At 31.4% G+C, this 23,020-nt stretch overlaps 4 protein-coding genes and 1 long non-coding RNA gene across 9 annotated transcripts; 3 read left to right on the forward strand and 2 right to left on the reverse strand.

The window, feature by feature from the left end:
• Positions 1-491: 491 nt before the first annotated feature.
• Positions 492-2,423, reverse strand: LOC143265890 (uncharacterized). The gene is made up of 4 exons (XR_013040676.1): positions 2,272-2,423; positions 1,569-2,181; positions 1,273-1,362; positions 492-946 (listed from the first exon to the last, which is right to left on the reverse strand). It is a non-coding gene; the product is annotated as an uncharacterized LOC143265890 (long non-coding RNA).
• On the forward strand, positions 683-13,709 carry LOC100877435 (uncharacterized). 4 transcript variants are annotated; one of them, XM_076540390.1, is made up of 6 exons: positions 683-974; positions 3,221-3,688; positions 11,083-11,372; positions 11,962-12,177; positions 12,378-12,665; positions 12,761-13,709. In XM_076540390.1, the coding sequence occupies exons 1-6, from the start codon at positions 683-685 to the stop codon at positions 12,908-12,910; spliced, it is 1,704 nt and encodes a 567-aa protein (XP_076396505.1). In that variant the 3' UTR covers positions 12,911-13,709. The 4 variants fall into 4 exon arrangements, with proteins under 4 accessions (XP_076396505.1, XP_076396508.1, XP_076396507.1 ...); XM_076540393.1 differs by lacking the exon at positions 683-974 and adding an exon at positions 1,843-1,912; XM_076540392.1 differs by lacking the exon at positions 683-974 and adding an exon at positions 2,005-2,032.
• A 1,156-nt stretch (positions 13,710-14,865) lies between these two features.
• On the reverse strand, positions 14,866-19,263 carry Pmm2 (phosphomannomutase). 2 transcript variants are annotated; one of them, XM_003703515.3, is made up of 5 exons: positions 19,169-19,263; positions 18,909-19,103; positions 18,558-18,825; positions 15,604-18,441; positions 14,866-14,950 (listed from the first exon to the last, which is right to left on the reverse strand). In XM_003703515.3, the coding sequence occupies exons 1-4, from the start codon at positions 19,226-19,228 to the stop codon at positions 18,176-18,178; spliced, it is 789 nt and encodes a 262-aa protein (XP_003703563.1). In that variant the 5' UTR covers positions 19,229-19,263; the 3' UTR covers positions 14,866-14,950; positions 15,604-18,175. The 2 variants fall into 2 exon arrangements, with proteins under 2 accessions (XP_003703563.1, XP_076396509.1); XM_076540394.1 differs by having other exon boundaries at positions 14,866-15,014.
• On the forward strand, positions 16,236-19,687 carry LOC100883399 (methylglutaconyl-CoA hydratase, mitochondrial). The gene is made up of 2 exons (XM_003703516.3): positions 16,236-16,978; positions 17,160-19,687. Exons 1-2 carry the CDS (start codon positions 16,236-16,238, stop codon positions 17,317-17,319), a joined length of 903 nt encoding a protein of 300 aa, XP_003703564.1. The 3' UTR covers positions 17,320-19,687.
• A 161-nt stretch (positions 19,688-19,848) lies between these two features.
• Positions 19,849-22,538, forward strand: Sgsh (N-sulfoglucosamine sulfohydrolase). Its single transcript, XM_003703378.3, has 10 exons — positions 19,849-19,985; positions 20,221-20,350; positions 20,424-20,560; positions 20,634-20,784; positions 20,914-21,152; positions 21,300-21,419; positions 21,481-21,690; positions 21,766-21,935; positions 22,036-22,182; positions 22,269-22,538. Exons 1-10 carry the CDS (start codon positions 19,883-19,885, stop codon positions 22,407-22,409), a joined length of 1,548 nt encoding a protein of 515 aa, XP_003703426.2. The 5' UTR covers positions 19,849-19,882; the 3' UTR covers positions 22,410-22,538.
• Positions 22,539-23,020: the final 482 nt, after the last annotated feature.

Genomic DNA, 23,020 nt, shown 5'->3' on the forward strand with positions numbered 1-23,020 from the left:
TATAAATGATCGATTGAAAATGAATTGTTAATTAAATGAACTATTAATAGCTTGCAATTTTTCATCTGATATTTTGAATTAAAAATTGGACAAGAGTTCTTTAATTATAAAATTATTCAATTAATAACTATAATTTCATTCCACTGTAATTTTAAATCAATTATTAATTAATATACGATAATATTAAAAATTTAGTTATTTAACAAATTATTGGTCATTAATAAAGTTCTAGTTAATAGTTTACAAATATAGTGTTATACAAATTTAATCAAGAATTAAATATAATTCAAGTTCAAATAAATAAAAATTTTAATTAATAATTTGGAATATAAATTTAATTTTATATTCAATTCTTTAATTTTATACTTGCACTTTAAATATAATACTTCACATTATAAAATCCTTCTCTTAAATTCGTGCAACCAATTTTAGTTTAAATACTATTGTACGTTTTGTAAGTCCGAGGAAATAATTGACTAAAAATTCAAGTATTAAAAATGGCCATTAGCAATTTTAATGCGTGGTCCTAAAAAATTGTGTTTCTTTCCAAAATGATGGGTCAAAATACAAATAAAATTATTATAATATCAATAGAGGGTAGTATAAATTATCTCTACCCTACACTAAATGTTAATTAATTTTAAGAACACGATAAATGTTGTTGCTTTTTGTTCACAGAAAAATGAAGTTAGTGATAGCATTGGCAGTGCTGTGCTGCCTGGCGATCGGCACTTTTGCATTACCAACAGCTAAAATTTCCCAAGAGAAAAGTTTGAATAAAAACGTGGTAGCAGCAGGAAGACAAACAGCCGCAGCACCTGCAGTCAGTGAGGACGATGATGATGACGACGATGATGACGATGACGACGTTGATTTTGATATCACGGGAGATGATGATGACGACGATGATGAGGATGATGAAGACGATGATGACGACTCCGATTATCTGGAACGTTTCATCGAGGATATATTAGGTAAAATATCGTTCTTTTTGTAGCATGTTGACTGCTCTGTCATTCATATCTCGCTGACACTTGAATTTCTATAGAAATCCATCACTCATATTATTTAGAATTCTTTCAATTAAATTTAAGCGATTTTTAGATTTACAAATTTTCAAAATTGCAAATTTAAGAATTTAAAAATTTTGGAATTAATTAACTGTTCATATTAAGTACACGGAGTTATAAATAATAAAATTACAAGTATATACAATTTATTTAAAATAAAATAGCAGTCAGTATGTTAAATAAATTAAAAATTAATCCTTACTTATTACTAATAATTAACCTTCGACGGTGATTGGGTCAATGGCGACCCGGACTTACAAAACGGTACAATGGTCCACTGATTCAAATTAACCTAAAAAAAATACGAAGTGTTAGTTCCAACTTTCTTCGGACTTCTAAATTTAGGTGTTTTAGAATCGTTATCATTGTTACTAATTTTCATAAAAAATGGTGTCAAGTACTACAAAACAATGATAATACATTTAAGATAAAATATTTAACTTTGTTAAAAATAAGCACTGAATTAGACAAAGATTTAAATCATTATTTAATAAATACCTTTTAGATCCATTATAATGATAGCATAGGTTATTTTAAATACAATATAATTTTATGCATTCTGAACAATTTCAAACAGTTCTTAGCATCTCATTCTGCAACATTTCAAGTGTATTTAAATCCAGTGATAAATATAACATTGTTTCAATAAAGAATGTTCCTATTAACATGCTCGCTATAACGGTTTCAAAATTCGAAAGAGTTCTAACACCTTTGCTCTCATTCGATATTATTATCGAAGGAGCGTTCGATGAATCGAACAGTGGCGACAATACGCAAACGTTAGCCGTTACGCAAACATTGAAACTTCCGGTTAGCGAACACAGAAAGGCTGATGCGTAACGGTACAAAATATTTCAAACTCGCTCGAATTAACATAAATCGACGGCGATCTCGGTTCGGAAAGAATTTCTACGCGCTACTTGTCTTACGCTGACCCACATTCTCGAAAATGAATTATAACTGCAAGTAGTCTTCGCTGTATCATCTCGTTTATTAACTGAAACCATCATCACCATATTTCATCTGTCTTTTTACTCGAGTTAGCAATTCATTCAGTGTCATCAATTCTGATTACTTCGAAGGAGTAGGTAGTCTTCAACTTGTTAATTCTCTAAAATCCATTACGAAAATAAAAACATTGGAAGTTGTTTCGAGTTAGTAAAATCAAGATATTTTTGATTGACTAGTTTGCATTGTATACCACTTGGTCTGCCCATCGCCGGTGTGTACTACTACATTTCTCGTAACATGTGTTTATCTACTGCTTCTCATGTTACGTTCATGCGGAACAAAAATATGTATGTAAATAAAGAAAGAAAGCGGGAGAGAAGCGATGAGGTAAGAGAATATACTAAATAAAAGACCGTTGGGTCTATTTACATGTACGCTCAGTGTCATGACCATTGCAACTGCGCATGCGCGTTGCCTTGGTTACCATGAGTGTCATGACCAATCAACATGCGTAGAATGAACGAAAACTCGTCTTCCGATAAATACACTCTCTCGTAACGAGAACTACTTGCATATTATTATAATTTATAAACGTTGCATACATTTTCATATTACATGATGCATTGCAGAGTCAATTTGAATGATCAACATACGTGCTACTATTGTAAATGATGGTAATGTGTACTGATGAACTGCATTTGAGGATTATGAAATTTATTGGTTGGAAGATTGTGGATTTAAGTGTTTGGAATTTTGGAGAGTTGGTGACCTGAGGATCTGAGGTGTTAGGAACTTGGTAATTAGAAGACTAATAGATTCAGAGGTTTAGAGATTCAGGATCTTGAAGATTTAGGAATTTACTTTAATATCAGTATGAATTTCAGATGAACCAGGGTCACGTTGTTCCTTATCTACTAGTCTACCTTTTGCCATATTACCAATTTCTGTTCATGCACATAACGATACTGACTACGCTGAAATATCATCAATCATGTGTCCGATTTAAGTCTAACATCCACATCATTTTCATTGTGAACCTCGATATACATTTCTGTCACAAAAGGTGTCTAGAAACCTACAATCTGTCAAAAGCGGAAGTTGCACTTTGCAAACAGAGCGTTTCAACATAAACGAGAAGTGATCCGACAGGAGTACAATATACCATGCAGTTCTTAACATGTCCGCTAAAATGATTGCAGGTGAGGAGGACGACGATGACGACGACGAAGAACCAACCGCCGTGGAACCCGTTGCCCCTGCCCAGCCAATTGCCCCGGCAATTCCCGCGGCCGTGGAGGCAGATCTAAACGCAGCAGCCCAAGAATCGGAACACGCTGCGGAAGCGGCAGCCGAGGCGACCGACGCGGAAAGTGAGCCAACCGGCGCAGAGGACGAAGAGGGCAATGCGATCGCCGAGGGTCAAGCTGCGAGCGCTGCTCACGAAACGGCTCTAGAAGGTGCGGAGTCAGTGTCGAATCCCGTTCACGTTCCCGCTATATCCACGAACGAGGCCGACGCCGAGGACGAGGATGACGACGACGACGACGACGAAGACGACGTCGACCTCGTCTACACAGAGGACGAGGACGAGGATGACGAGGACGAGGACGACGAGGATGACGACGACGTCGACAGCATCACCGACATTGCCGGCGCCAGACAAGCACGTGAGTTCAAGAGAAAGAGCAAGAAACACAGTTACAAGGGGCACAAACACGCGCGCAAATCGCGCGCGCGCGCTGCGACCCCCTCCTTCAAGGCTGCCGTCTAAACGGGGGCAGGGGAACGAGTGGCAAGTCGCGAACAACGATTCCTGACTATCTGCTCAATTATACATGTCGATCTCTTCGTAGAGGCGCAACCGGGTCCTCTGGGTCGTTCACGAGCTTTAGATTGCTCGCGTAGTCGCTGCTGGCGGACTTATCTTGTTATTAGGGCGTTCTGGGTTTAGACGCTTGTTATATGGCCGAAAAATATTGTGGAGTATTGTAGAAGTATTGGAAGTAATTCCATGGATTGCACTATCTGAAAATTTGAAAATTGTATACACTTAAATTTCTAAATTTAAAATTTTTATTTCATCAAAAATTAATATTATTGCAAATAATAGTTGCACAAAAGCAAAAGATTTTCAGTACCTCCATACTTGAAGAACTAAACACACCACTATGCTAAAACTTAAGTTTTATTAAATTTAAAATTTTCAATATTTGCAAATTTTTACAAGAAAACATATTAATAAATTAATTAATAATTTAATAGAAATAGTTTCTACTTGTGTGAATATTAGCTTATATAATTTTTCCACAAACTTCGTTTAAACTAATTATTTTTTAAATTATTTCAAATTGCCATTAAGTACCTACCATTTTTCAATCTTATCGCCTACGTGAAGTAATTTTATACTTATTTTCTAATACATGGAAGTCTTAGTTCCAAGAATAGAGTTGTTTGATTTATAACGAGCTTGTAGAAAATTGATCGGAATAATAAGATAGAAATCAAGGTAACGAGTAATACAAGTAGACCGGAAATAAGCCACTAATGCCGCCATTCTAAGCAAGATACGGACCAAGCAGCGAACGCGCGAACGCTTGAAAGTTAAGTAAACGGGCAAACATAACATGCTCAGAATAAAAAACTGATCCATTTTATTTTTGTCCGTTTCCTCAACTTTCATGTTAACATCCAGTTCACGAATTATTTCATCATTTTGCGAATGATCGAGTTCAATTTCGATAAAGCTTGCGGCTCTAACGACCGATGAGAACTTTGAAAAGGCAGAACATCCATCACGATTTAGATCGCGATCCAAGAAGCTCCTATCGACTGATGCTGTTCGACAGATTCCATTCTTCTCGAAACACTGTTCCAAAACGATTATCTTCATTCTTCATTTCGTTGGTCCATCCTTAATCTGTTTTAGCTCTTTGTTTTTAATAACGCGCGCAAAACTAGATATGGCACTGCGCATGCGCGGAACTAATCAACTAGCGGTTCGGAATGTCATAAAAGGGCGCCAAATTTAAACAACAACTTATTACGATTTTTATTTGATTCTTAATGAACGAAAATCGAACGTCAGTGAAAACTTTAATGACAGATTTCTTAATTAATATGCAGTACATTTTATAGTCCGCCATATTGAAATTTTTGACATTATTGCTACATTAATTTCTTCTCGTTTGTCTCATACATTTTATTGAGCGATTAGTACAACAAAAAAGGTCGTAGAAAAAAAAATCATTTAGATGAAAAACAAGGGCTAAAATGGGTTGATAGAACCGATGAGAGTGATCGAGCAATTTTTTATTAATCTATCAATCACTCGAACCTTTCCTTTCCTTCGATAGCTTATTTATTGCCTTCCGTTTAAAACGCTTAAGACGCTTGATTATTATTGTAAGTAGGTAGTGCAGTTGTGTAGTAGACTCTAGTTATATTGCAATTTTCACGTATATTAATGGTAAATCGGTATGAATTTTGTTTCTATTTCTATGTCCAATTATCAAGCGTGCTGTTGTCACGCGTTCAATAAGCAAGTGTTGAGTTACCACGCGTTCAATTATCAAGCGTGCAGTTGTCACGCGTTCAATAAGTAAGCGTTGAGTTACCACACGTTTAATTATCAAGCGTTGAATTACCACGCGTTTAATTACCAAGCGTGCAGCTATTACGCGTTCAATAAGCAAGCGTTGAGTTACCACGCGTTCAATTATCAAGCGTTGAATTGCCACACGTACAGTTATCAAACATAGAGTCACCACGTGTTGGACTACCACGCGTTTAATTATCAAATTTTGAGTTACGATGCATTAAGTTATTAAACGTTGAATTACCACGCACTGAATTATTAAGTTTTGAACTATTAAACATTGAAATACAATGCGTTCAATTATCAAGCGCTGACTTACCACGAGTTCAATTATCAAACATTCAGTTACCAAGCATTCAGTTACTCCACGTTCATTTATCAAGCGTTCGATTACCACGCGTCGAATTACCAAGCGTTACCTCGCAATATAACTAGAATCCACTAGTAGTAGTAGTAGTAGTAATTTAATAACGATAATATTTATTCTATTTCTAATTTTTATTTATTAATATCGTAGTCTTTGCTCACAATCATTTGCATGTCGAACAGCATAGCGAAACCAGGAAGCTGAACGCTTTCAAACATCATAGTAAATTATGAAGAGGGGATTGTACATAGTTAATGTGTTCGAAACTCGCGTAAGAGTAGCTAATGGAACGAAAACAAATTCGAAGTACCTTTTCGAGAACTATCGAATAAAAAGTAATAAATAAAAAAGATATTGATTAAAGTTAAACGAAGGAAAGGTACTTCGACGGTGTGAGATGGATAGCGTATTGAAAGGTGCTTTGGCTTGGTGACCTCACGTCACGTATTTTCTTTCTTTTCCCGAACCATTTGTCGAATGAAGAAACTTAAGAAATGGGATTCCGCGTGTTTTATGTAAGAGTGAGAGAGAACGAGTAAAGCAATAAGCGACTCCGTAACTGACCCCTCATTTCTAGAAAACCAAATTTTTCGATCATTCTACTTCTCTTGTATTTTCTTCTCAAATTTATTTATGGATGGTCAAATACGGGGTTGCTTATTTCATTGTAACATAACGTTTCTGTTTGGAAAAAGAAGAAATGCTTGTACAGAGGCATTGTCCATTCTGGATTGCAAAATACAGATAATTTATTGTTTTTACAAAAAAAAACTTGTGTATTGCCTTTTATTTAACACCATCCAAAGGATAAATTCTCTTCTCCTTTTCTCAACGACATTGCGTTTCATTTATCGTTCGGAGCATTTTAATGCGTGATGTGCTGTGTCACTTAGCTTCTTAACCCTTTTGCTTTTCGCAACAAATGGATACGTAAGTATACGTGTCGGCCATTTGCCGGGTGGTTCACAAAATGGCGGCGCCGGACGCTGCTAATAACTCCGAATCATAAAATAAGGAACTTTTATCGCGTCTTGCACCGTTTTCTCAACTCGTTTTGTATTCACACCTTTCTTGCTTGGGAATTCGTTGCTTGTCTTGTCACTCGTTTGTAGAATCAGTAGTATAGCTCTTGCTTGTTATTTCTCTGGCTTGTCAAATACGCTGATGGACAAAGGTTTGGAATTGTGCAAATTTTTACTGAAAATTTTTTTATTTATTTACAAGCTTAGTATTTGTGATAAATTTGATACATTTCTGTGATCTTTTAAATAATTATTGTAACTTCATTCGTAAGTTTTGAATACAATTTATTATCATTTGTTGTCAGTTTTATGATCATGCAGTTTGTAAGGATTCTTTGTAAAATTCTGTAAATATCAAATGTTGCTACTTGAACAGATATTATGCTTTCATGTCAGAAATATGTTATACAAAATTACAATGAAGTATAATTAGTATGTACATGAAAAAATTCCAAATTTTTTACCAAAAGCGTACGCACATCTTTCGGAACGACCGACAAACTTTACTGAACACGAGCACGACACGTTAGCACTTTGTACACCCCTTTCTGATCCCTTATCATTTAGAGCTTGTAGATGCACACTACTGATAACTTATAAGATAATTACAGACAAACAAGTAAGTAAATGTACAGCAATTGTTTGTTAGCACAAACTAATAATCGAAGAATTGGCACTAATATCCTCGAGTTCCAGAGTTAGGATACTATAGCGTCATTTAGGGTAAATGTACTACTAGTTTATGTAACTATTCACAGTCATAATATAATTATATAATGACATTTATCTGATATTTCTTAATGAATCTTATCACCGATAAGCTTGGAGCTTTATCTCAAAAAAATAAACTGTGCAAAACATAGTTGATACGTCAAGTTTTTAAAAATTGATAATTATGAAATTACTGCACAAGATATGTTCTATTTTCTGAAGTGAAAGAAACAGAATAAATTGCAAGGTACAAAATGATATGTAAAATAATACTTTTTGAAAAATAATAGAAGACTTTCACGTTGAAGGTACATCTTTCAAACTACCAATGAATTTATTACAGCAAATAAAAACTACAGACACATTTACCCTAAAACAGTAAAACAATTTCTGCAAAATTTTTACTTTAAAAATGCGATGAACATACTGGAAGTAGTGTTTCTAAGAGTAGTACAGTTTCTCACGAAAATTAAAAATCGAGTTCCGTTTCAATCGCGAGGAATGCAAGCTTCGCACGCATTCGAACTCCCAATAAGCACTAGTAAACGTATTCGCTAGCACTCGATCAATTCTAATCGAGAGAAGAGTATCAACGGCGCATACAAGAAAACGGGGGCCACGCATCGAAACTTTTAATTAGATGTCCGCGAGTCCAGGTCAATTAACTTTCTAGAGGACTTCGAGGGACCAGGTTCAGCAAAGGTGTGACCGACGCTAGAACATTTTTTCCTCGGCTTTCACCGAGCGATCGATCCAAAACGGAAACGAGGACACTGACCCAACGTGTAAAAGCGTGAACGTGAGTGGCGGTACAAAAATCTTGTTCCGACCCTGACCCACAGTCAAAGTCATGGCTGTTTCTCGGCCTCGATCGTGAACCATTTTCTCTATCGAAAGGGGCACGATTATTCATGATTTTTTGTGGGCAACGGAAGTTGCCTTTTATGACGTCTTTATTGGAGTCCATTGCTTTCTGAGAATTTCTGAAAAATTTCACTATGTCTTTTATGTTAAAAATCTGAAAATTTGAATATTTCAAGGTCCATAAATTAAAAAGCTCACAAACTTAAAAATACAAAAATTAGTGGTCTGAAAACGTAGAAGCCTAGAAAATATACAAAAATCTAAATATCTTTAAATTTGATAATTTGAATCTTTAAAAATTGAAAATGCAAGCATTTGAAAACAAAAAATCTACTAAATAGCAAATGCAAAAATTTGAGAGCTTGCAACACAGTATCAAACTAATATATCTCAAGTGCTACAAGGTCTCCACCTTGCAAGCTACTTATCTCTCAAACAACAGCACAACAGTGCAATCCACATATAAAACCTTGCACATATTAATAAAAAAAGCCGGAAGTCAAGAGATGAAGACAGGTGAAATTTTGTTTACCCACCTGCATAAATTAATTTATAACAGAAATTGAGTGTCGAACACGAAGAAAGTGGCTGAAACAGGATCAACGACCGGGGAGAGTTTTTAGGTAGTTTGTTCATACGTGTTCACAGACCTGTCTGTAGGTGAAGCGAAGTAGGTCGTGACACAGATCGAAGACCAGTTTGGTTTTACCAGAGAATTCCGATATACCGTTAACATTGTCGCTCTTTCTTACGAACTTAATTCATCGAGGTCGGCTCACGGAAGTTTTTCTCGTCGATTCATCGCATACCTTAACGCCACTTTATACAATCCGGTGCAAAATTAGTCTTCATGAGAGTTATTGGCGTTATGTATACTTTAACATTGAGAATAATGTGCAAAAATAAATATTGGAGTATTAATATATACAGGTATTTACTTGTAATACAAGTATAAAATTTATTTCACTTGTAAAGTTTGAGTTTGATAGAATATAGCGGACATTTTGATGGATGAAATGGGATGTCAGCCATTTTGATGGACGAAATCTGAAGTCAGCCATTTTGATGGATTTTGAAGTCAGCCATTTTGGTTGTTATAGGGGTGGTTATAGAGTTGAGATTGAAGATCATTTTGTGGATGAATATTGTAGAACATCTTTATACATAGAATGAATATACTAGAATTTTACTGTAATATAATATACTTAGTATTAGGTATACTTTATGTTAGTAAGGTTAGGTAAAGAGAGTAAATATACATAGAAAGGGAGTGCAGAATTTTGGAGGTGCAGACATTTGAGAATACAGTAATTTAGAAATTTAAAAGTTGCAAAATATAGTGATTTGACAATATAGGAATTTGAAAATGTAGAAATTTGATAATTTAAACAATTAGAAATATAGAATTATAGCAAATATGCAATTTTGGAGATATCTACACTTGAGAACATACTGATTTCAAAATATAGAAACTTGAAAATACAGAAATCCAACAATATAAAAATTAACAAACGCAATAAAGAAAATATAGAATTTCATCCATATTACCATTTCGAAATATAAAGATTTAAAAAGTGGCGATTTAATACTATAACAAATAGAAAATATAAAGATATACTAAACACAGAACTTTATAATAACCTCTACCATAATTAACTTACCATTATTCTAATTTCACCATAATTTCCACTATACCCACCCCAAATACCCAAATTTTATTCCACAGCTCTCCAACATTAAAAATAAACTTTTCAAATCAAGAAATCACACATCACATAAATTATGTACGTTCTACTAGTCGAGAACGACTGATTTATACCCGACTCCATTTTTCACGTCCTATTTCCGATTTTTATGTCGAACGTTTCCTTTCAATGAAGCTTGATTTTAGAAAATAAAAGAACTCGCTGTAATTACGGTACTCGGGCCAATAACCTGTCAGATACGTCAGTGAAGATGGCACCGTGAGAAATGCGGTCAAGGACATTAGGAAAGACGTTTTGTGGGTCAATCGTGTCTTGTAATGTATGTAACTTGGTTACGTTTAGTCTGCTGGAGACAGATTTCAAATCTCTAGTAGATTATGGTCATTTAATCATGAAGTACATGGTTGTATGTGCGTCTTTCTGGGCCCTGCACATAAATGGACGTCGATGATCGTAAACTTTTATTAGTCATTTTATATTTTTTAATATTCTATGCATTACAGTACAAAGGAATCGGGTATATTAACTAACGATTATATTAACGATTATGTTACATTATATTAAATATTGTAGAATTCAGTAATAATAATTGCAAACACCAATGCACACGAAGGAGTATTTCAAACTTTCTTTTGAACGCAGTATAATGAAACATTGTGCTTTGTTGTACAATGAAACAAATATTATAATATTATAACAAGAGTATTATTATATAATGGCAATGTTACTATAAACATGTTAAATATTAATGTTATAAACATATTAAATATTAATGTATTTACACAATACATTTCAGGTGGCATGCAATCAGATCCGAGCAGCGACGTGTCAGCGATCTACGTAGCAAAGTACAATCGTTTCGTGGATAACATCCTGGGAAGAATTAACAAAATTTTGCGCAGCAATTACGATCCTGTGACGGTGAAACTGACCAATCCGAACGCCAAGTCGAAAACGAACAAGCAAAAGGGCAAAAATAAGTCGAAGAAGAACAGCGGCAAGAGCGAGACGAAAAAGAACAATTTGGAACTTGCCGCGGTGCCCACTGAGAAAATTTCTGTGGAAGTTCTTCCAGAAAATACACAGGTAGCTAATTGTTTGACGGAGGAGGATGTTTGATAAATTGTTTTAGATAATGGAAGAGTATTAGTAGATAAATTATTGTAGATAGGAGAATAATTATAGGGAGACTATTTTATTTTATAGAGTATTAGATAAATTATTGTAGATTGTGAAAGAATGGTGGGTAAATTATTGAACATTATGGAAGAATAATGCTGGATAAATTATACTAATATTTTGGAGATAATGGTAGGTTAATAATAGAAAGATTATTTCATATTGTGAAAGAATAATGTTATAAAATTTATTTGAATTATGAATGAATAATAGTAGGTAAATTATTCCAGATTATAAAAGAATAGTACTAGAGAAATTATACAACTATATTACAAATAATAGTAGATTAATAATAGAAAGACTATTTCATACTACAGAAGAATAATATTACATAAATTATTCTAAAGTATGAAAGAGTAATAGTAATAGATAAATAATTTAAGATTACGAAACTAATACTAAATAAATTATTACACTCCATACATTAATAAAATTATAAGTATTAAAGCAAGTATATATATTTAATAATGTAAATAATAATTATATATGTTCATAGAAAACCTTGGAAAATGCAGAAAATATCACCGCATCCGTGAACACGATCGAAAAAGAGGCAGCTACAACTACCATGTCCGAAATTGCAAACAGAGCTATAATGGAATCCATCACAAAATCTACGCACAGACGAACATCTACAGGCAATAAGAAGAATAAAAATCGCGTATCTACGAAAAATAAGACAAAAAATCAAGCTACGAATAACAAAACCAAGGTGAGAATTCGAGAGTAGAGATTGCCATTACATCTACTAATGCAATCTACTAATGCATCTACTAATGCATCTAATAATGCATCTAATAATGCATCTACTAACCCTTGTTAATTTCAAATAAAACAGTTTTTTATATGTAATAATATCTTCCATAGATTTTCATAGAATTAGTAAGCTTGAAACTTATAATAATTTTGCAGGCAACAAAAGCTAGACCGAAAGCACGAGCCACCCTGTACGGGCTCGCGAGTCTTCAAAGATCCGGAGACGTATCGGTGAACATGATGAGCGATCATACTATGATCAAAACGAAATTCACGTTGGGTCCTCTTGTACTGAAAGTTGAGAAGGAATTCGGCAGAACAGCGAAGAAAGAATTAAGAAGTGCGACTGCGACTACGGCTGAAATGTCGGGGAAACTGAGTCTTCGAGTTCTTCATGGCGGTGTTGCAACTTTAAATTCTATCCGAGTGCTGCAACCGAAACAAGTATGTAATTTAATTTATTATAAAAATATAACTTTAAAAAATTAATCTATGTCAAAAGAAATCTTTCAATATTAATGAATAATTTATGAATTCAGGTCCGAGTGGAAAGTAAGGACGACCACGACAGAACGCGTGAATTCGTTTGGAAGCGATCATCCCACATCGCTCATCTGGTTTCAGAAAAATTATCGCTAGCCACGAAATCAATGTTGCGACCTCCGCCCGCCACAGTCACTTCAGCTTAAATTTTACATCATTTTAATCGTTGATCTTGATGAATCCTGCTAACAATACCATAAAATTGGACCATTTTAACGTTACTAGAAATGGTTCTTTATTATGGTACCTTTGTTTCTTATTCTTCAAGTTTGTGGAACGCCATTGCTGAATCTGAAACAAAGAGAAATCATTTCGAATAAATGCATCGACTTTCTTATTAAAAATGTTGATATTGAAAAATGGGTGTAACAAGATCATGAAACTTTAATTAACACCTTGAGCATCATTCTAAAGTTATGGATTCTTTCAGTTAATAATTGTACTTTCAACAAATTTTGTTGATTTTAATGAAATAATGGATGTAGATAAAAATTTATATGTTTATCAATTTTTGAATGACAAAGAGCTCAAAGTGTTAAACTGCTTTTGTGAAAATGGGAGCATTTAGAAGCATGAATATGCATTTTCATTACAGGTCAACATCAAGCATTTATTTATTTATTTATTTATTTATATGTAATAGTTTTTACGAATTGTTTGCAAAGTCAGAAGTTGAGGTGTGCTGCGATATTGTGTTATTCTAATTCGCATGTAAATTATCTTACAGATAGTCAGATAATACGTGACAATTGAGCTTACGTTACATTTATCATAATTTCTCACTACATTTTACCGATATCCTATTTACATTTATTTATTGATAATGTACGTTAAGTACACTGCTTAGAATTTAAGTGTCTTCTTTTTTGTACCAGTCTCTATTAATATCGTTATGTTTCTGTCGTCGAAAATATAATTATGAAAATAAATTTTGTATGATATTAATTGTCTATAGTTTTTTAAGCCTCAAAAAAATTCATCATGAAAATATTTTCAAAAATGATTTAATATAAAATTACACATTTTATAAATAAAAAAATATATACGTTTATACAGATTTTATAAGAATAATAAAGTTGTAGTAATAAAAAATAAAATTTAATTTTATTTGCTTAAGATGAATACATTTTTTAAATAAAAAATGAGACTAAAAATACTAGAGTTATAATTTTTGAGTTATAATTTAACGTAATGAATAAAATTAAAGTAGTCGAAGATATGGAATAATTTTATCGCGAATATGTATCGGTATTTATGGCGCCTTGTCTAATATCTAAACAGAAGAAAAATAAAACACTCATATTCGCGATTAATTTTTAAATTAAATCAGCCCAAACCATCGCAAAAATAATACATTATTTTATAGAATTATCGATAAAGTGAAATGTATTTATCAAAAATTAAAAAAACGTGCTGCAAACAATTCTTTTACAATGAAAATTTGATAAAATAAAAAAAAAAAAAAACAGAAAATTAACTAGCAATAATCGAGAAGCTTTTTTGTTTAAAATTGAAATAAAATTGAAAGAATTGTTATTAATATTTATCCTCCTCATTTCACATTTTCATATTCGACTTGAATGACCGACAAGAGTCAATTATTTTTATATTCACAATTATCTCTACACTTTTTGCCTATGGCACGTGGTATGGTACACGTCACGTTTGATCATATCTTACTTTTTTTGGAATTGTAAACATGTACCACTCTAATTTTATTTTATCTCGCTCCATTTACATAATTTATATAATCGTGTGTGACCACTTTGAATGTAAACACGGTAGAGCTTCGATTATCCGAGGTAATGTGTCAGGAATCCACCGCAGATAATTGGATAATACGGGAAGAACTCTATAATTTTTCCACTCTGTATCTGCATCTCTCTTTACAATCCTTAATTTCTACAGAATGATTGATGATACCGAAAATTGTTTTACGTAAAGGTTATACGGTCTTGAGAAGCACATAACTTGAGGCAGGATGATTGATCGCGTAAAGGACGCATGAAGGTCATCGACGTTTGTTCTAAAATAGAAAACAATATGCAGTTCCATCTAAAAAGCGTCAATAGTGTGAGTTAGCAGTAAACAAATTTCTTACGTCAAACTACGTGACTCTCGAAACCATTAAACTTGCATGGCATCATCAACACTTTTATAAGTATTTGGGGACTGATTTAAACATCCTTTGTAAATAAAAAATTTGTAAAAAAATACGATTTTTATTTTGTCCATAAAAACTTCAACTTTCTAATAATGAAAGTTCAATAACGTGCATAAAATTAAAGGTTTATAAAATGTTATTTATAAGAGTATTTAAAAATATTTTTTGCAATTCCGCAACAACAGTTCATAAAACTGACCCAGATTGAATAGCGTACGTGCTGTTGCAAAGCTACAGTCACTCGTGAAAGTCTGTACATCCTACAAAATGAATAATAATATTGTATAATAATATATACAAAAAAATATAATATTCCAGACTTTGTACAATAAATAAAAGAAGACTTGAAATTGCAAAACTTCTATAAAATTATTGCAATGCATTTTATATTTAAAAAATTAGAAACTAATTTACCCGTAAAACAAACAATATATAAGACGACACAAATACGTTTGTGAGATGAATAATTAACTTTCTTTTCCCATGCGTTAGAATAGTTTTATATTATTAACATTCGCATGTTGTTACACGAAGTTATATCGTGTATTTTAATGAAAACAGTCTTTCTAGTATGAAAACTTTCGTGAGTGACTGTATTTAAATCTTATCACGCGAGTAACGCGCGGTATATAAATACATGTATAACTTCAATAAATCGCAAAGTAGATTTCTTACGTTTTCCAAGCTACAAAGTAGTTGCGTCCGCGACATCGTCACGGAGACATTGAAGGATTGGTTAATGTTACTGCGTTATGTTTGAACTTTCCTTCATTCTCCCTTCCACAAATAATGTGATGTTATTGGCAAAAGGCGACGGTGCATAAGTCCAAGGAGTTGTTTTGTTACATTCCTGCACTGATTGGAAAAATACGGTATTGTGTTAATTTTTTGTTAATATATTTAATACTTGGTTTAATTCTTTTTGCTATGGTCTGCAATTTTTCATCGGATTTCTTCTTTGCTTTTACGTTTGAATTTAACATGATATATCCGAAAAAGAAACGCAAGTCATCAAATGTACTCGCACTATTAATAAGTGATGATTTATAAATAATATACTAATTTTACATCTCTTTTACCTAAGTAAACATAATCTTAGAGTATTTTTATATTTTTTTATCTGTATGTCTTATTCAATTGTCAAACATACAATAAATTTATTACAAATTAATTCTATATAAATAATTTATATTATTTATAATATTTGTGTCTGTGTGTACACTTGCTTTAATAATGAATATTGTTTTTTAGGTTGTACTTATATAACACCTAATTTAATAAAAAACATTCTTTAATCACTTTATATAATGGGTCCTTTAACGACAAGTGCCAGACATGTATTTCATAACTTCTGCACAACTGCTGTGAAGGCTATGTCCACAAATGCAATGTTATTTCCGAAGGATGAACCAAAAGAGATAATACTTAAATATTTGGATGGGAAAGATAATGGCATTGCAGTCTTGGGATTGAATCGACCAACTGTATGCAATGCCCTTGGAAAAACTTTAGTTACTCAATTGACTGATGCTATTTCTTCCATCAAGAGAGATTCTAAGATGCGAGTATTGATTATTCGTAGCATGGTTCCAAAAATTTTTTGTGCTGGTGCTGATTTACGAGAAAGGGCAGTAATGGATACTACAGGAATTGCAGAATTTGTTGCAAGCTTAAGAAGTATGATGAATAATATAGAAGCTTTACCGACACCAGTGATATCTGCCATTGATGGTGCTGCATTAGGAGGAGGGTTAGAACTAGCTCTAGCCACAGATATAAGAGTTGCAGCATCACAAGCTACTATGGGTCTTGTTGAAACGAAATGGGCCATTATTCCGGGTGCTGGTGGTACACAACGACTTCCAAGAATAATTGGACCTGCTAAAGCAAAAGAACTCATTTATACTGCACGTTTAATCGATGGTGAAGAAGCCATGAAGATTGGTTTAATAAATGAAGTAGTCCAACAAAATAAAGAAGGGGATGCTGCTTATCAGGCTGCTTTATCTATAGCCAGAGAAATTTTACCTAATGGACCACTTGGAGTAAAGTGAGTACAGAACACAAATCCTACTAAATCTCAGTACTTGTTCTATATTTTAACTTTCTGTTTGGTATTTTATTAACTATCGTATGATCTAAAAAAGCAATTTTTTATTTACATAAAATTTTGTATCAATTTAAAGTTTATATTTAAAAAAAAAAAAACATTTATTTTTTTCTATGTTTAGAGTGGCAAAAACAGCAATATCAAAAGGTCTTCAAGGAACTATTTCAGATGGTCTTGAAATTGAAACTCAATGTTACAATGAAATTGTTCATTCAAAAGACAGAGTTGAAGGACTTGCTGCATTTGCAGCAAAACGTATGCCTGTGTATCAGGGAATATAAACACAAAACTAATGTACATTATTACTTACGCTTAATGGACATATCAAAAACATATATTTTAATATTGATATTAAGTGCTGGAAATATGCCATTTTTTTACACTACATCATTTTATAATTAACATTCATATACATATATTTATATAAAGTCCATCACATTTACATTTGGAAAAACAGGTACAAAGATAATGTATAAAACTTTGACCTTAATTTTTAATAATTTTTAATAATTTTATATGTAATTTACATTAATCTTAAGAAGAATAATCTATGTCATGTTTAATTTCTCAGAGCATTATATATTTTACACTAATTGTTATTGTTGATACATATGTACATATATACATAGAATTTTATTTTTATAAAATAAAAACGTTTGTAACAAATAGAAACATTTATAACATTGATCTTTTTAGATTCTAAATAAGAAATAAAGTTGTTTACAAAAATAATTTAAAAAACTTTTTTTGATAAACATTTTTATTTTGCTTAAGAAATATACATTTATTTATAGATTTTATTTGGGAATGACAAATTATACACTTACTAGTAAAAATATCTAGTAATTAAAAAAAATAAAATTTAATATAATTTGTAAAAATACTTTTTGTTTATTAAGTCAAATATTTGATGCACTAACTCAATACTTTTTTGTATGTATAAAGCTCTTTATACAATTTATACAAAAGGAATTATTAACACATCCTCATAGGAAGCAACTATATTTGTTAATACATATTTATAATATACTATACTGCATACCTTGATACTTTCATATAATAACAGAAAAAAAGTAAAAGAAGCACCCTGCTTTTTAAACTGTAATTTAAATAAACAAAATTGAACAAATTACTGCATTATGCACACTGCATAGGAAGAGAGAATTGCTCTCTGTCTTTCTGCTCTTTAACAACTGCCATAAGAACTTTAAGTTGATTGATTGTGTCTTCTGGACAACTCACACGATGACCAATGGTCAAATCACTTTCATAAATTTCATAGTCATTACCACCTTCCATTGTTTTGTCACCAAAGAAATGTATTTCATCATATCCTTGAATGTGTCTGAGACAATATGTTTTATCCCAACCAATAGGAAACACATCAAAAGATATTTGACCACCTTGATATACAAAATAAAAGAAATTTTTTGTTTAAAATCTAAATTAACTATCAATTTCTCAAATTGGAAATAGTTTTCTAAATATAATTTACATTTTCATATTAAATCTTACTTACCAATACTATATCTTAAAGCAAGATCTGGAAATTCTTTTTTAAGAGCTTGAATAAACTTCTGACGAACTTGATTTTCAATGTCATATTCATAAAACTGAATACGTTCTTCTTGGGTACAATTACGACCCACAGGTGACACATTAATCATTCCTGTTCTAAATTCTATAAAAGTACCACGTTTAAATGGTAAATGTAATTCAGATATATACTTCAAACAAAAGTTTATGAACTCCTGCAATTTCTCTTCTCCAATAATACTCTGAATTGTCTAAAACATGAAATTGATTTGAAATAAATAGTGTGAATGATGTAAATTTTACTTTAACTTGTATGTTTAATAATATCACTTACTTCTGTAGGTAATTGTTTACCATCATGGAAAGCAATAAGTCCATTCTCTGCAAAAACATATTTATATTTATCAAATATGGTTCCTCCACCCAGTTGTTCTTTCAATTTTTCTATATCTGATCCTCCAACAACAGATATATCAAATTCTTTTTGAACAGTATCCAAAATAAATTTTTCCACGTCTGGCTTAATCACCTATTAAAGTGTTCAATTAAAATTAATATAGTTTAATAAATATTTTTATTATACATTGTTTATACCTGTCTAGGATCAGTGAGAGTTCCATCGACATCAAACAAACATATTATCTTCTTGGACATGGTAAAATGACTTCTCTCAATTAATTAATCTGAAACATATGTTTCTAAATTAAATCCTTTAAAAGCAAAAATAGAAAATGTTATCAAAAAACACAGGAATAAGCAATAAGAATTTTTTAATATATACCAGAAACCAATATAAATAATCTTTACTATCATTTTTTAATCTTCAAAAAATTGTAGTAAAATGTGAATAATCTATAAGTCACATGCTTTTCCATCATCTATATATACAAAATTTACTTTTCTCTTTGACAGTGAGATTCATTTGTTGAATACACTTAAGTTCTAGATTTCTAGATCGACAAACAGAATAAAAACAACTCCTTTTACTCACATGTTTAAAAATACGTAAAAGTTGGAAAATTTATTTTAATGTACTTGTTAAACTTTGCATACAAATACATAACATATCAATAGTGACATATAACCTAATATAACAAAAATACTAAAAGAAAAGTTAGTTACATCATTTTGGCTGTATAGGAATTGATACTTTTTTCTTCTGTTTCTGTCGATCTTGAAATAAAAAAGAAAAAAAAAACGAATAAAATGAAAAAAGTACAGACAGTGCAGTTTAATACGTGGCTAGTTTGACGCCCTCTTTATGGGTTCTATATAATCCGCTCGCACACGGCTATAATATCGAAAAGAATGTTATTGAATAAATTATATCGCTTTATTTATCTTATCTCATTTACTTTACATCATGTAAATGCAAACAAAGCACTGCCGAAAAATGCTATTTTACTTTTGGGTAAGTATGATTTATAAAAAATAAAAATTTCAATGCAATGATATTATAAAATATTACTAATTTAAAAAATCCTTAATTTAACATTTATGCAAAATATACTCCATTTAATATTTGTTTGAAAAAATTAAATTTGTAATCAGTATACTTTCTCTGTGACAATATCTTTGAATTAAAAATGACAAATTTGTTATACTTTTACAAATCTGCATTTATATTTAATTTTATTTTTATATAGCTGATGATGGAGGATTTGAAATGCGATCCTATTTAAATAAAATTTGCCAAGCACCTAATCTAGATAATTTAGCAAAAGAAAGTTTACTATTTAACAATGCGTATACTTCAGTGAGCAGTTGTTCTCCAAGGTATAATTTTAGTTTGAATCATAATAATTACTATTTACAAATAGCATAGATATTTTTCATTCTTAATTTTTAGTCGTTCTTCTTTACTCACTGGGTTACCCAGTCACCAAAATGGAATGTATGGTCTTCATCATGGAATTCATCATTTTAATTCATTCGATAATGTTCAAAGTTTACCAAAAATATTGAAAAATCATAATATAAGAACAGGTACTTTCACAATCAACAATTATAATAATTTAATATTAGAGAAATTATGTATTCAACACTGCATAATTTGTAGGTATTATTGGCAAAAAACATGTAGGACCAAGTGATGTATATCCATTTGACTACTCACAGACAGAAGAAAATAATTCTATACTTCAAGTTGGCAGAAATATTACCAAAATTAAGCTCTTAGTAAGAGAATTCCTTTCCCAGAATAAAACCCAGTACGAACATATTATACTTCATATTATTTTATGTCTGTTGATACAACAGTACTACCAAAGTATATTAGTTACTCCATCATTAAAATTAACTAGAAAAACAGGAAGCTTAAACAGGACTTAAATTTTTAGACCATTCTTCTTATATGTTGCATTTCATGATCCTCATCGATGTGGTCATACACATCCAGAATATGGAAATTTTTGTGAAAAATTTGGGAATGGAGATGTTGGTATGGGCACTATTCCTGACTGGAATCCAATATATTATCAATGGGATCAGGTGAAAGTTCCTTACTTCGTTCAATATACAGAAGCTGCTAAGCGAGATATTGCCGCTCAATATACAACTATTTCTCGTTTGGATCAAGGTACACTAAATAATATTTTTTATTAATTTAAAGTTAAAAAATTCTAATATAATCTAAAGTATAAGGTCAAAATAATTTTATATTTACTACATACATTAACAATAATAATATTTAAAAAATTAATAACAAAATGTTGAAATTGTAAAGGTGTAGGTTTAGTTTTGAAGGAACTGGAGGATGCTGGTTTTAAAGATAATACTCTAGTAATCTACACATCTGATAATGGTATACCATTTCCAAGTGGTCGAACAAATTTATATGAACCAGGTATTAAAAAAATATTTAAGTTATTACATAATCAGGAATGTAATTAATCTTTTTATATTAGGACTGGCAGAACCTATGATGATTCGGTCGCCAATTGCTAATCATAGGAAAAATAGTGTAACATACAGCTTAACATCCTTACTAGATATTGTACCAACATTACTGGATTGGTTTAACATACCCTATACGAATCAATCCAATACTTCATTTGATGCAAATGGAGCACATCCTCATTTAACAGGAAAATCACTTCTTCCACTTCTTGTTGAAGGTAAATTTAGACTATCCTACCTTCATTGACTTAGACTAAATTTCTAATGTTATCTCTTTGTGTGTCTGAAAACAGAACCCATTGAAAATAATACAGCTGTTTTTGCTAGTCAAACACATCATGAAATTACTATGTATTACCCCATGCGTGCTATTAGAACTAAAAGATACAAACTCATACATAACATAAATTACAAAATGCCATTTCCTATTGATCAGGATTTCTATGTATCACCAACCTTTCAGGTAATCTATAAACAAATCAATATCATGTTACCATTAATATTATTATTAAATGATGTGTATGAACATTGTTGAATACACATATTTTTTATTTTCTTTATAGGATCTTTTGAATAGAACTAGACAGAAAGAACCACTTAAGTGGTACAAAACACTAGAAACCTATTATGAAAGACCAGAATGGGAATTATATGACTTAAAATATGATCCAGAAGAGAGAAATAATATTGTCTTTAAACCAACTGCAAAGGTAGATAAAAAAAGAATCAAAGTACTTCGTGTGTATTAAACTCAAATAAGGGTTGACTCCTTTAACTATATCTAAATATTTTTTAGCAAACATTTATTGACTTGCAAGAAAGACTATTTAATTGGCAGAAAGTAACCAATGATCCATGGCTCTGTGCACCAAGCGGAGTTCTTGAAAACATTGGAACTAAGAGTTCTCAATGTATGCCACTTGAAAACTTTATTTAAGAAGGATTTATTAAAGAGTTCCTTATAATAACATTAGCCTCGCTTTGAATTATGTAGACTGCAGCAACATTCATATTTATACATATTTTGATACAATTTTGATAATAAAAATATAAAAAAACTATACAAGTTGTTTGTCAAACCTTTGATCAAACTTTTTCAGCCTAATTTATTCAAAATAATAAATGTATTTATTTACATTTCAATAATTGAATTTCAACATAACTGCATAAGCACAATATATAGTTTATCAATAAATTTAATAATACTGTTTCTAAACTCTTACCTGTTGCAATATTTTATAGTGAAAGAGTAGGATGTGCTATAGAAATATTTTTTATATCCTTTTCTCGCCGTCTTGAAAGAATCTCATTTAACTGATGAAGATAAATTGAAGACTTGTTTGCAGATTTCTCTACTGCTTTTAATTCCGTTGATATTTCATTCATCTAAAATATCGTCGAACAGATTATGAATTATCATACCCCAATTGCTAGATACATAAATCATGTACTTGTGAAGACTTACATATTCTTTGTAGCCCAAATATCTGTTGTATTTTTTATTGTTATTATAAATTTGTTTAACTTGTATCATAAAAACGAGGCATA

The sequence above is a fragment of the Megachile rotundata genome, chromosome 15 (genome assembly GCF_050947335.1).
Source record: "Megachile rotundata isolate GNS110a chromosome 15, iyMegRotu1, whole genome shotgun sequence".
In the NCBI taxonomy this organism is placed as follows: Eukaryota; Metazoa; Arthropoda; class Insecta; order Hymenoptera; family Megachilidae; genus Megachile; species Megachile rotundata.